Here is a 14,166-nt window from a genome sequence, read left to right as displayed (position 1 = left end):
AAGCAAAAACAGAAAAATACATTTGTCTCAGAGCCTCCTGAGAGTTTTATGTTAATTTTCAAACCCAGATCCCATCCTCAGGTTCAGCAGATGCTTGATATTTGGGAAGAATTTGTTTGGAACTCTTTGTAAATCTCCAAGTTTTCAAAGACAGCTCTACTTTATGATCAATGTCCCTAACTGGTCCAGTAGAAGTACAAGTGCAACACCTGAGAAAACACCTTCAGACCCCTAGGGGGCACCTGCTGGTAGTGGACTGTGTCCAGCATGGCTGAGTGGAATTTCCTCATGGCAGTTGGAAGAGTTGCCCCATCAGTTCACCCGTGGTTCAGACTTGTCCCCAAATGACAAATTGACATTCCATTTAATAGAACTTGAACTTCTGAGTAGTTGATACTGTGTAAGCTCTATTTGTGAATGCTGTTCTGTGTTCTAGAACATCTGTAGTATAAGATCTGAGCTCTCCCTATTACTTACACAGCTCCCTATTCTTTGAGAATTTTTTAAGTTCAATATCATCTTACTGTGTTCTATTACAAAACCTCAAAGTCACACTTTTATTTTTTCCATTCATTTCTTCACCCTCCTTTTGGAAGACTGAGGCTTCAGTGAGAGGCCATGCTGTGTTAAATAATTTATTTTCTTATTTTCTGAATATACATCATTCTAATGTTATCAAGGAAGTAGTTTAGGGGGCTGGATTGTGGCTCAGTAGCAGAGCACTTGCCTAGCAAGTGTGAGGCACTGGGTTCGATCCTCAGCACCATATAAAAATCAATAAACAAAATCAAGATTTAAAAAAAAAGGAGAAGAAAGTAGTTTAGGCCAATTCCAAATTCGCAATAATTGCGAGATGTTTTTCCATTTTAGTCTTCCAGGATGTTTTTATATCTTGCATTGTCTGCTAGTCCTCAAAACAAATAATGGCTGGGCACAGTGGTCTATGCCTCTAATCTCAGTGACTCAGGAGATTGAGGCAGGAAGATCACAAGCTTGAGGCTGGCTTTGGTAACCTTGTCTCAAAATAAGAAATAAAAGGATATATAGTTCAGTGGTAGAGCACGATTAGGTTCAATTTCCAGCACCACAAAGAAAAGAAAAGAAAAAGTATCCTGCTATGATATGGGACTTCTCATCCTTTACAGATGCTAGGCTTTGTGCTGAGTCTTATTTCTCTTGTGAAATGTTGAGTATGTGAGCCTTGCTGCACAGTATAAATACTAAACAAAATTCAGATTTATTAATTATTTATTAAAAATCTAGATGGATATAGAAATTCTATGTGTCACTCATTTGAAGAGGGAGTTTTATTCTAACAATTTCTAGTAAGAGAAGAAATTGTATTAAAATTTACAATGGAAAATGTTGGGATCTAGTATAATTATCTTTCTGGCTATAAAAATTATCAAACATGTATATTTCTGAATATAACCAAAAATGAAATACTACCTAGGGAAAGTTTGTGGTATATTATAACCCATAGTCATTTTTATTATAGAGAATAGCTCCTATAAATTGACAAATGGGCAAGCCTCAAAAGACGAATAGGCAAAATATTGAAAGAAATAATTCATAAGAGAAAGATGTGTGGGGGGGCTGGGCTGTAGCTCAGTGGCAGAGTCCTTGCCTAGCATGTGTGAGACACTGGGTTCAATCCTCAGTACCACATAAATAAATAAAATAAAGGCATGTTGTCCATCTATAAGTATACAAAAAAAAAAATTAAAGCTGTGTGTAGACCACATGTAGTGGTGTATACCTATAATCCCAGCTCCTTGGGTTGAGGCAGGAAGATTGCAAGTTCAAGGGCAGCCTGGGCAACTTAGCAAGACTCTGCCTCAAATAAAAAGGGTTGAAGTTGTAGCTCAGTGGTAGAGCTCTTGCCTAGCATGCATGAGGCCTTGGATTCAATTCCAGTAAAAAAAAACACACACACACATACACACACAAAGAAAAAACAGAAAAAGATGCATGTGTGTGTATATGTGTACCCTATAAAAGAAAACTTGGAAAAGGTTCCAGTTTTGAAAACAGCTTAAGAAATACAGATTAAAACCACAGTGAGGCATAACTACAATCATGAATCATTTTCTGAAGATGGTGGTATGATAAAATTTTGCTGATTAAATAAAATAAAAGATGTAAAGTGCCCCAAATAGTGCTTAGCATATTATACATTTTCAATAAATACTAGCTGCCTTTATTATTATTACTATTATGTTATTTCAGTGGCGGTGTAAATCATTAAAACATTTGGAAAGCAGTTTGATAATAGGACTCATGAATCTTTGATTTGGTGTTTTCACTTCTAGAAAGTGAAAGGAAATCCCCTAAATTCAAAACATTGGGTGGAAATTATGTGTGTCAAGATGTTTATCACAGCATTATTCAGAATAGCAAAAAAAGTATTTGCTTTTTTTTTTTAAATAGATGTTTTGTTTTGTTTTTTAAAGAGAGAGTGAGAGAGGAGAGAGAGAGAGAGAGAGAGAATTTTTAATATTTATTTTTTAGCTCTCGGCAGACACAACATCTTTGTTGGTATGTGGTGCTGAGGATCGAACCCGGGCCGCACGCATGCCAGGCGAGCGCGCTACCGCTTGAGCCACATCCCCAGCCCAGTATTTGCTTTTAGGATTCCCAGTAAGTGCATCACTGAGTAAACTGCACAGCTATTTAAGATGAAAATATAAAAAGCCAGAAAAGAAGTGCTAGCCAAGGTGGCAGGTCCCATAGTCCCAGTATTCAGGAGACTGAGGCCAGAGGATCCTTTGAGACCAGCCTGTTTCCAAAAAAAGAAAAAAGAAAAAGAAAGAAAAGAGGAGTTTAGGAATCACCAGTTGCTGCCTTGCCCACATTTGTGCTTGATCAGTTTCATATCTTCCAGTCCTTGAAATAAGTCTGATTGGGTTTTAACAGCATTGGAGATGTTGGAACGCCAGGCCCACAGGAGCGGGCTGGTCAGAGGCTGAGCTGGAATCAGCCCAGACTCTGAGCTCCACGCAGAGTCAGGGGAGAGCCTGTGCTGTACTGTTGAGTGATCAAAGCAGGGAGCAGAATCATGTCTGGATTAAGATGGCAGCCACTGTGTGCTTTCCCCCTGTGCACTTGTTTGGACCTTGGAAACCACTGTGAACACCCGGCTAGATTCACAGCTCCTCACGAGATTTGCTCAGGCAGTGCCTGCTGAGTAGACAGTGCCGCTAGTCCAGATAATGTCAGTACCGCTGTGAGTTCTCAGTAAAGGATGAGTGCTCCAGTGGAGTTCATTGCTCCGCCAGAGGCCTGGACAATTTTTCCTGACTGACTTTCAATTACCATTATGTGTATCCAGATAAAACCAGGGGAATTCTTTTCTTAAAAGCAGCTGATGAGTTAAAGTCTGATAACTAGATAACGTGGGTAGGGGTGGGCTTACAGATGGAGGGCCCTTCCCCTCTGTGAACTCTCGGAACCTGAGCATCACGGATGAACTTGATGATCCTGGGAGCATTTGGAAATAAGTATTTCATTTCACAGCACATAAACATCATATTCTAGGACCAGGAGTGTAGTTCAGTGGTAGAGCACGTGCCTAGCATTCGTGAAGCCCTGGATTCCATTCCAAATGCTGTAAAAAGTGAAGTAAAATAAGATAAGATAAATAAAGATGGCCTTTTTCCTCCTTTAATTTGCAGTGTAGGGATGTTTCCAAATACCAAAAGTTGGTGGCAGAGAGAATAGGTTATTTAACACCTGACCGTCCGAGCCACACAAGGCTACAGGTTTCCCGTGTATGGGAGTTAGTGCCACAGAGTCAACTGGTCTACCTCAGTGTCCCTCGCTGGCTAGGTGAGGTGTGAGGTGTTGTTTGTGCTATGGCTGAGTTATGGGAACACTGTGAGTAAAAGGGCCTCAACATTCTGAATTCAAACACATTTCCACCTTTGAAGAAAAAAGCAGCTGAGCTCAGTGGCACACGCCTGCAATCCCAGAGGCTTGGGATGCTGAGGCAGGAGGATCGCAAGTTCAAAGCCAGCCTCAGAAACTTAGAGAGGCCCTGTCTCAAAGAATAAAAAGGGCTGGGGAAGTGGCTCAGTGGTTTAGTCCCCTGGGTTCAATCCCTGGTATCAAAAAAAAAAAAAAAAAGCAGAGGCCCTAAACAATGTAGTGAAACCCTGTCTCAAAATTAAAAGGGCTGGGATATGACTTAGTGGTTAAGTACCTCTGGGTTCAATCCCCAATAACAGGAAAAAAAAAAAAGGCATATTGGATATTCTGCTCCTTGTGAATCTCAAAGCTATAAGCAACAAGAACCAGGTGTCAACTTCTTTATGGCTCTAGAACCTTTGAGTTAGCATAATTAAAAAATCAGCAGGGCCACCCTGGGTGTCACCCTACAGACAAGAGCAGAAGTGCCCTCTGTGATCCTTCATCCTCTGATGTGTCACCATTAGCCCCTGTATTGAAAGGGAATTAGAGCAGTTCCTGGCCTGTTCTTGTGGGACAGGCCATTTCTGGAGATGGCGCTGGCACTGTTTGAACCTTGCTCATCATTCCTGTCCTTAAAGGGGCCAGTGGTCAGAGCGGACGGTATCTTGCTCCGTAACCTTCCTCTCCTATAAATGCTGACCAGTGACTGCACCATGTTCCTCCCAGGCTCCCAGATCCAGCACCTGACGCAGGTGGGCATTGCTAGCAGAATCGGGGCCCAGCCCGTGGAAATCCCGCCCAGCAGAGGTGGCCAGTATGGAGGACCGGGCTGGTCTGCATATGGGGAGGAGGAAGCAGGGCGAAGGGAGGCCGTGAGTATCTGGGACTTGGGCCATCAGTTAAAATTCTCACACAATCTTTAAATTTAGCTGCTGCTGCTTGGGGAATCCGTTTTTAATCTCCCTCCCTGTTTTCACCTTGCTGTGTGTTTGCCTGTAGCTTGTAGCAAACTCTCTCCCACTTTTGGAAAGCATACGTACTTTCTTGAGGCAAATTTCGATGGCTTTAAGTAGCAAGTCTGAACCTGAAGGTAGCTAAAATCTGGACGTGGTCTTGGTGTGATCACTATAATATGAACATCCCTGATCTCACCATATGCCTTATGGGGCTTGCTGATGTCATTTCCACCATGCCCCCTGTGCTAGATGGTCTTGGAGTGAGCTCAGAGGTAGCAGGGTTTCAAGGCATAGACCTCCCTCAGTGTGGGAACAGCTAATTTCTACAAGTGCCCTTCCCTGTTTTTTCTCAAGAATTTTATATCCTCGAGGGATAAATTAATGAAGTTTGAAAATACAAGCCAAACTATCACTTTAGGTTTTATCCTTATCTTTATGCTCCGGCTTATATTGAATTTCTTAACTTTCCTAACAGCTATGCTAGATCCCAGTCATGGTTATATGCTTTATGTAGTGAAAGAAAATTCACGTTAGAGTATATTTTTCCCCAAAAGACGTTTGTTAAACTTACAATTGCAGGTCTTTGCTTAAAGTTATTGACACATGTTTTTTTCTTCTGCCTTCATTGTACTCTACTGAGATTCAGGTTTTCCAGTCAAATCCAATAATGTTCACTTTGAAGGATTTCTTTATTGCTCTATGGAGGAGTGAAATGTAGAAAGAAATAATTCAGGACTAGGAGGCCACATTTCTCTCGCTTTTAGCATTAAGGTTTTTAGTACACAGATATACCACACTGACCTATACACTAATTTAGTGCATGGATGTGAAGTTTTTTTTTTTCCACTTGAGAAAATTATGAAGGATATTTTAAAAATGAAAAAAAAATCACTGAAAAGCATAATTGTTCTTGTCAAATGAATGCCAAATTAATCCATGTTCTGCAGACATCACCAGAACAATTGTCTACTTTTGTGTGTATAACTTAACTTTAAATTGCACTTGAAAAGACATGGACAGACACTGGGCCTTGGGGCCACACACCTGTAATACTAGCCACTGAGGAGACTGAGGCAGTAGGATCACAAACTGCAGGCTGGTCTTGGTGACCTAAACCCTATCTCAAAATAAAAAATGAGAAGGGCTTAGGAAATAGCTCAGTGGCACTCCTGGGTTTAATACCCAGTACCTGAAGATAGATGATGGATGGAGAGATTGGTAGGTGATTGTTGATAGATAGGCAGGCAACACAGCTCAGCGGCTGAGTGCTTGCCTAGCATGCCCCATGCTTTAGGTTTGAACCTCAGCCCTACAACAAGACCACAGATTGATAAGGCACAAGATGATCTTGTGATCTGGCCCAGGCTCCATGGTCCGCCTGAGTTCTCAGGTACATGCTCTTGGGACTCCGGACCAGGCTAAGGCAGTTCTTTCCATCCCCTTTGCTGCCCCAGTCTTACCTCCCTCTGCTCTCGAGTGTCGCCCTCTGACCTCTCACCTTCATGGGGTGCTTGCCTGCTCTCCCTTTCCAGCTCCCCAGGTCCCTGCCTGTTGTCCTGTGGTGGCGAGTCCCACACCAACACCCGCTTCACCCACTCACTCCACGCCCTGTGCACAGGCGATCAGGCCACAAGGGCCCTGCTGGAGGGCCGAGTGACCCTGGGAGGTGGGTGAGGAAGCCCATGAGCTTTCCCAATGCCAACTTGAACTTGATGTTCCCTTTGGTTGCCGCGTGGGAAGTGCAGTAACGTTTGCCATGTTTTTCAGCCTCACGTTCTTGGACATCAAGATTATTCTTCTTCACCGCTGTTTCAGGTGCCAAGGACTTCGGGCAGGGAGCCCTCAGCTCCTCCCGGGAACCTTCCTCACCGGGGACTGCAAGGCCCTGGCCTGGGTTACCCCACCAGCTCCACGGAAGACCTCCAGCCCAGCCACTCCTCAGCCTCCCTCATCAAAGCGATCCGCGAGGAGCTGCTCCGGCTCTCCCAGAAACAGAGCGCCGTGCAGAACTTCCACAGCTGATGGGCCGCGCCCGCAGGTTGGCCAAGTATCCGCTTCCCGTGGAAGCAAGACCAAAAGGAAATCAACTGAGCGGGTGTTTGTAAGCGGAATGAGCATCTCCTGGGCAAGCTGCCTGAGTAAGGGAGCAAGTGGCAATTTTAGAAGATGCCATAAGTCACACAACACCCATGACACTTTTCCTAGATTGGCAATTTGGTGGCCACTTGGGTTCAGTTGAAATGTATGTACTTTTGGCCAAAAGCCAGCAGCACTTCACAAAAACAAAACAGAAACCTAAGCTAACAATTTTGTTTAAGTCTCCTTTTTAAAGGCAAAAGATGAAAATGTGTAGGTGGTGTCGGGTTGGAAGGAACCCAGCGATTCCAAGGGATTCAGACTGACATGTACGATGTACCTGCTGCTTTGTTTTCTAAGAAGAGATTTGAAGACATTTTATTAACAGCTTGATTTCCCCTTTTTTTCTCCATAGGAACTTATTTTAATAGGAATATTAACAACAAAGAGTTCTAAGACTGTTGGGAGATTTTTTTTTTTTTTTTAAAAAGCTACTAGTGAGAAACCAAATGATAGTTTAAGAGCCTGAAGACTCCAAACGAAGCCATCGCCTGCGTTCTTCCTCCTTTTTCTGGTGCTACAGCCCCAAGGGCCCCTTCGCCTTTGTGTCTGTGAAATGCAACGTTGGCTTTGCAAAGGAAGAATGGGTCGAAGGTTTCATTCTAGAGGGGAAAAAAAAGAAAGAAAAGAAAAGCAACTCCCAAGTGGTGGGAGAAAGCTTAATATTTATTTGGTTATTCAAAATACATATCGAAATTTAGATTTACCTTCTTAATTGTATTTGCTGTTTAATAATTGGGCAGGTGCAACTCCTGATGGCATCCCATTTCAGCACATGCCACGGAGGCCAGTCCTACAGAGTGAGGCTTTCAGGAAGTCCTAACTGGTAGATCCTTGCACTTGGCTCATGATCTGCTCACAAATTATGTTTGAATGAGAAGTCTTCTGTAAGCAGATGTTATTGAAAACAATTCCTAGGACCACCAAATTATTGTGAATCCATCCCTAGTAATCCGTTCCCTGTGTTCAAGACCTGGAAGTGGAACAGAGTCCGACTCAGACTCTGAAGAGTCAAGAAGAGTTTTGAGACCACGAGGGAAAGGAGAGAGTTTCCCCTCATTTCTGATTTTATTGTGTTATTCCTTTGTTGAGTGACTATTAAAACTGTCTCATGCACCGTGGGCCAGAGAGAGGGGGTCATCTCTCTTAGAACATGCTCCTGAAGTTTCCCCACGTCCCGCATTAGAGTCAGAAAGGGAGTGACTTGTTCTGTTTTCTGGTGCCTGAGTGAAACTCAGAGGAAATGCAGGCTTACAGAAGAGATTCCCACTCTGAGCCTCTTTTTATCAGATGAATTAATGCTTTTGATTAAACAACAGGTAACAAGGTAGAATTTGGGGCTGTGCTTTAATCAAAACCTGTGTACCTGCACCAAGTTTTAAGAACCTGGAAACAGCTAGAACAAGCTTCCAGAGTGCAGTCATTGGTTCCATAGTCATGCTTTACTCCATCCTTGGCTAAGCTTGAGGTACGGAGTTAGAGTTTGGGGACACAGGGAAAGCCAGTTCTGCGGAGTTCAAGTGTAGCCACTGTTCACCTGCCTGCCACTGAAAGACTAGGGTGCAGGAAGGTAAGTACGTGAGTCAGGTTTTTGTTCCTGTGACTAAAACATCGGATGAGAACAATTTAGAGGAAAAGTTTATTTGGAGTCATCAGTTTGAGTCCATGGCCATCTGACTTCATTGCTCTGGGCCCAAGATGATGCAGAACATCATGATGGATGGGTGTGGTGAAGGAGGCTTCTCAGCTCATGGCAGGCAGGAAGCGGAGAGCAAGGAGCCAGGGACAGAATCTAATCGTCAAGGGCATGTCCCCAGCGCCTATTTCCTCCAGCCACACCCCACTTGCCTACAGTTACCAACTAGTAGTCCCGTCAGTTATTAATTCATGCTGAGCTTGGAGGTGCACACCTGCAATCCCAGCTACTTGGAGGGCTGAGGCAGGAGGATCCTTAGTTCAAGGCCAGTCTGGGCTACTTAATGAGAACTTGACTCAAAATAAAAAGGGCTGGGGATATAGCTCAGTGGTAGAATCCCCCTGTGTTCAATCTGCAGTATTGCCAAACTCAAAGTATTAATCCATCAAATGGATTAATCCACTGATGAGGTTACAGCTCATGATCTATCTAATCATTCCACCTTGGAACATTCCTGCATTGCCTAACACATGAGCTTTTCAGGGAACACCTCATATCCAAATCATAACAGTAAGTCGATCCAATAAAGGACTGGCAGCCTCTTGTCAGACAGTCCCCAAAGGCTCCCAATAGTGTAGGAGAGAAGGCCCCCCCCTTCTGGGCTTGATTTCTTAACCTCTTGGTCCTGGCTTAATACCCAACTATCCCTAAAATGGATCCTCTTTTCATGCCACTCAGAATATCCAGACTTAGATACCCAAGCAGAGTTTTATGGTAGACACTTGATAGTAAGTTCAAATCTTGTGACAGCAGGTGGAATAAATGACCTTTTCTCTCACGGTTCTGCTTGGTGTCATAAGTGTTTTACGTATAATGTGTCCTAAAAATGGTTACCTCCTCTGTGTGTTGCAAAAACGGGTCTCTGCTTCAAGGGTGTGTCTGCAAGAGCAGAATGGATGCCTTTCAGCTACCACAAGGGGATTCTGCCTGAATTCTTAGAACCGATACACCTTTGAACAGAAGTCAAGACCAAAGATGACATGTAACAAAGAGCTGGTGGTGTGTGGCGTGGCATGGATGGGTCCTGCGGGCTGCCAGCACTCGGTCATTGTTGGGAAGCGCCCTTGGTCTGCACTTGTTTCCTCTAAACACCTGCTGCAGTAGTTTACCAGGCACCAAGTTCACTGTACTGGCTCTTGTGGGGTGCACCACGCCCAGTGGGTCTTCAGACACTGGGTTAGTGTTTTTCTACTTAAAAAAAAAAAAGTCCTTCTGTTGATCATGCATAACTTTGAAGTTCCATTTATTGGAGCACCCTAAAATTTAAATTTTATATCTGTAATTTTTTTCTTGTTTTAGAAATTCTAGTTGTAACAAACTATAAATTGGAGTCAGCATTTTTAGAGGAGATTGTTAGAGAAGTGATTTTTTTTTTTTGCAGTCTACTTTATAACTAACTCCCTGTGTCAGGGGTTCTTTTTCTTAACATCATTTTCCTCTTAATCCACAAGAACATGCCTCCCCTGCCCTCCTCCCAGGATCTCAAATTGTAAGGAAATGATGTGTTCCTGTGTGCAGGCATCCCCCGAGGAGCAAGCATAAAGCACTGTGAAAATGTAAACTGTTACCTGTGTGAATGCCCCAGGATGGATGATGTGACCTGCCATGATCTGCCAGTGGGTGGGTTCACGTATATGTATCCAGAGACAAAACTGGAAACCAAGTGTGACTCGTGTTCCTCACTCTTGTTTTATTTTAAACTCACCGCCCCCTCCCCACTCCCACCAACTTTCAAAGGGCATCTATTAATCATCTTTCTGCTACTGACTTTCTGCTGTTTCCGGTACCAAATAGGTCAGCAATTAGAATCTAAGTCAGATAGTACAGATGGGTATAAAAGATGGAAGAGAGGGAAAAAAATAACATGGATTAAAGATCCATAAAATTCAGAGTATACAAGTGCTTTGGGTACTTGAAGTCATAAAAGTTGCATATTTGGAAGCAATAAGATCTTGGGGAGAGATCATCTGCAGAACCCACTTTGATGAAGACAGTGGAATTGTCCAACTAAGGGTGAGATGTATGGGCTGAGCCCCGAGTGGGGAGGGATATAGAAATTAGTGTATGCTGGCGTCAAAAATGAACTTGATCCTGATCAGCTGCAGTATGGCAAACCGCACTCTTTAGGGTGATTCAGAAGAGGAGGAAATGGTGCTGGAGGATACATTTGCTGTCACACAGTAAGCAAATGACCAAGCCGATGGAGATTTACTGATGAAGATCTCCAGTTGGGGGGAGGAAGTGGAGTATATCAAGAACTGCTAAAGATCCAATGTAAAGTGTGCAAATAGTGATAAGAATGATTCAGAGCAGATCTTGATGGCTAGCCATTCCGTAATATTAATCCTTTGTGGGGCACAGCAGGTTTTAAATAAATGTATTTGCCTTTTTTTATAGCTACACGTTTTCCTTAAATTTTATTTAATGCCAGAGTGTGTGTTGATTTTGGTGGCACGTGGTTTTTAAGGAGTGGGTTGTTGCTAACCGGATTTTCCAGGGCATGAGACCTGTGGGGCAAGGCACAGGGGAAGGTCTACTGGGGAAGGGTTGGGCTGAAATGAGTAACTGCGCCCTCTGAGTCTCCCGTCTCTCATGTTCAGGGTCAGTGTTGACTGCATTAGCGCGACGTCTTCGAGAGCACTCCAGTAACCAAACCAGTCCCCAGAGGCTGTCTGCGTGGGCGGCACCCCATGAGTTCATCATTAAGCGCCCCTCTCTTGGCCCTCGCACCCTGGAGTCTTAGACATGGATGAATTTGACGCTTGGAAGGACAGCTGGTTAGGTTCTGGGCTTGGGGAGAGGCACTCCTGGTCTAGAGTCCCATGCTAACTTGAGTTCTCTCGTGGAGTTCTTACCATGTCATTTCTACCTCCAGAGCAAGGCTCCAAAGCTGGTCGCCAGGCAGGAGCACAAGGACATCTGCCTGGGTGCCCACAGAGAGTCCACGTGAGCACGATGCATTCCTGTGGGTCAGTCCGTTGAACTTTGTTTTCACGTGTACTCCAACATGCTGCAGAATTTTTTGAACTGGTGAGAGGGGTTTCTATGAGCCACTGCTGTGACATTCTCACAAAATGTATAGACTTCACACTTGTCACCTAATGAGCAAGGAGGGCCCATGTTTCAGGTTTCTTTTGATATTTTTGGAGGGAATTGTTGATGTTTGAACTAGATCTCCTTGGTCCACTGTTGGGAAGACTTGAAGAAGGATGGTGACACGGTCCGGCCCTCATTCCATGCTGTGTGTGTGACAGCACACCTGCTCATTTATCTCAAGAATGTGTAGCAGAGCCGGGCGCCGGGATGCGCGCCTGTAATTCCAGTGACTCGGGAAGCGGAGGCCAGAGGATCACAAGTTTGAGGGCAGCCTCAGCAACTCCGTGAGACCCTGTCTCAAAAATAAAGAAAGAGAATAAAAAGGCTGGGGATGTATCTCGGTGATAGAACACTCCTGGGTTAATCCCCATGAGGGGTGGGGGACACAGTAGCATTGAAGTATAGGGTAAAAATAGTAAGTGTCTTTAGAAACAAGCAATTAGGAAACAGAGAAGCAATTGGTGTCTTCGTCTGGAACACTTTAGTTCAATTCAAGGTCCCACAGGGTAGATAATGGTCCAGGCTCCTTGCTTTGCCATCTGACTCTGGGTTTTTTCTGCTCTGGCTTCACTTTGTGTTTAAAAGGTAGTAGGGACTGAGAAGGGAGGGAATGATTCTAATCTCGCTGTCCCTGATGGCCCAGAACCACCTTCCCGGACTACTTGGAGCATCATGGATGCGCTTTTCTTGTGTCCACCAGATTTCAAGTGTTCACAACTTGACTCCAAAGTGTGCAGGTTGGGAGTGGTACAGGGACAAGTTCATGCCAGACACGTGTTCTGCTCCTCTGGCAAATGTGGGGAAAGAGGACGGGGGTACTAGGGGAACTGCGGCTTATGCCTTAGCTCAGTTGCTCTAAGTTCCAGGAAATCAGTTCAGAAAAGAGGGTGGGGGTAGGAATGCTCTCCACTCGGCCCTCCTCTGGAGCTTCACCTGGGGACCTGGAGCTTAGGCTAGAATTAACAGGAGGGGTCACCCCGTAGAGTTGCTCTGGGGTGCCCACTTGTCTCCTCGGTGAAGGTCTGTTCTGATTCTTCCTGCACCCTCTTTCCTAGATCATGAACATTATTGTATGAAACTGTGCAGAGAAAATTGGGGCCATCGGTGGCATCAATACTGCAACTTGAACTTGACAATCATGGTTTGCTGGTCTCAAACGGGCACTTAAATCTCAGTATGGGTATATGATTTAGTAACTGAACCCTCCCTTCTATTTGTCGGTTGTGTTTCTACCCTTCAATTAGCTGCACTGTTTTTCTAATGTGCTGTAGGTTTTTTGAAATAATTTATGCAAGTGTTTGGTTTCCATGTTTACAATTTTTACAGCTTTCCTAGCATTTTAAATGGAAATGTCAATAAATGCTATGAATCGGTGTCAAAGTGATATTTTCTGTTTATTTCCCTTGCAACACGATAGTTTTCTCATTTGTAAAACATGAAAAATTGGGTGAGATGACCTTTTGGTTCTCTAATTCCGTGTCCCTGGTGAGAACACCTAGTGCTGCCTTTGTTTTCCAAGGAATTAAGTTGAACGTATTCCATTCATCATGGAGTCTGCCAGATCGGTTTCCACTCACGTTGCCAGTGCCACGCCTTTCTACTCTCTGTGCTGTTTTCCTGTTACCCAGTGATGGAATTGATGCATCTGCTAAGAGCTGATTTATTTTGGAATTAAAAGATTTAGAAAGAAAGGAGAAGGTTAAAGTCCGTGCAATCTCAAAAGGTAATAGGGTAAACCTTGGAGTGGTTGATGAAACCTGAGAAAACGAGAACCCTTGGCAACTTAGAAAAGCAGATCACAGGAGAACACAGCAATGAAATGAACTGTGGAACCCTGGACAGGATCCTGAGACAGTGGCACCAACAGAGGGGGCCCTAGGGAGATCCAAGGACGTCTGTAGTTTCAACAGTTGAAGAAAGGGAATTTTACTGGGTTTGTTCTGTTTATGGTTATTAAGACTTTAATATTAGAGGAAACTATGGAGGTGTACAGAAACTCTGTACATAACTTTTGCAGCTTTTCTCCAAACCTAAAGTGATTTTAAAATATAAAAACAGTTTGGGTGGTGTAGCTCAGTGGTATAGTGTGTGCCTAGCATACAAGGGGCCCTCAGTTTGACCCCCAGCATCACAAAGCCCTGTGTTTGGTCTTTAGTGTGCATTTGCATGCATTCATTCTCTCTCTCTCTCTCTCTCTCTCTCTCTCTCTCTCTCTCTGATGTGTCCCTGCTAAATCCCACGTGGCTGCTGCAGGATAATATGGTCTTGTCCACAGCCAGAATGTCTGGCACCTCTCAGGACACACAGCTCCTGCTATCACTGAAACCACAATGAACAGTTTTGAGTCTTGCATAAGCTAAGCCCTCATGGGAT

The 14,166-nt window shown here is 44.0% G+C and overlaps 1 protein-coding gene across 4 annotated transcripts in view; it reads left to right on the top strand.

The window, feature by feature from the left end:
• Positions 1-13,173, top strand: part of Kiaa1549 (KIAA1549 ortholog) — a 145,156-nt gene extending 131,983 nt beyond the window's left edge. The window contains exons 19-21 of one of the 4 annotated variants that reach the window (XR_013435441.1): positions 4,636-4,781; positions 6,633-10,317; positions 11,298-13,173. Coding sequence is in view for 2 of the 4 variants with exons in the window: in XM_078040608.1 (XP_077896734.1) it covers positions 4,636-4,781; positions 6,633-6,887 (401 nt within the window). In the remaining 2 variants the exon portion in view is untranslated. Of the gene's footprint in view, positions 1-4,635; positions 4,782-6,632 lie in introns of all 4 variants that reach the window. The other 3 variants (XR_013435440.1, XM_078040609.1, XM_078040608.1) reach the window with 3 other exon arrangements.
• Positions 13,174-14,166: the final 993 nt, after the last annotated feature.

The sequence above is a fragment of the Ictidomys tridecemlineatus genome, chromosome 2 (genome assembly GCF_052094955.1).
Source record: "Ictidomys tridecemlineatus isolate mIctTri1 chromosome 2, mIctTri1.hap1, whole genome shotgun sequence".
Classification (NCBI taxonomy): Eukaryota; Metazoa; Chordata; class Mammalia; order Rodentia; family Sciuridae; genus Ictidomys; species Ictidomys tridecemlineatus.
The sequence above is the reverse complement of the archived record's forward strand: the minus strand, read 5'-3'. Positions and strand labels throughout refer to the sequence as shown.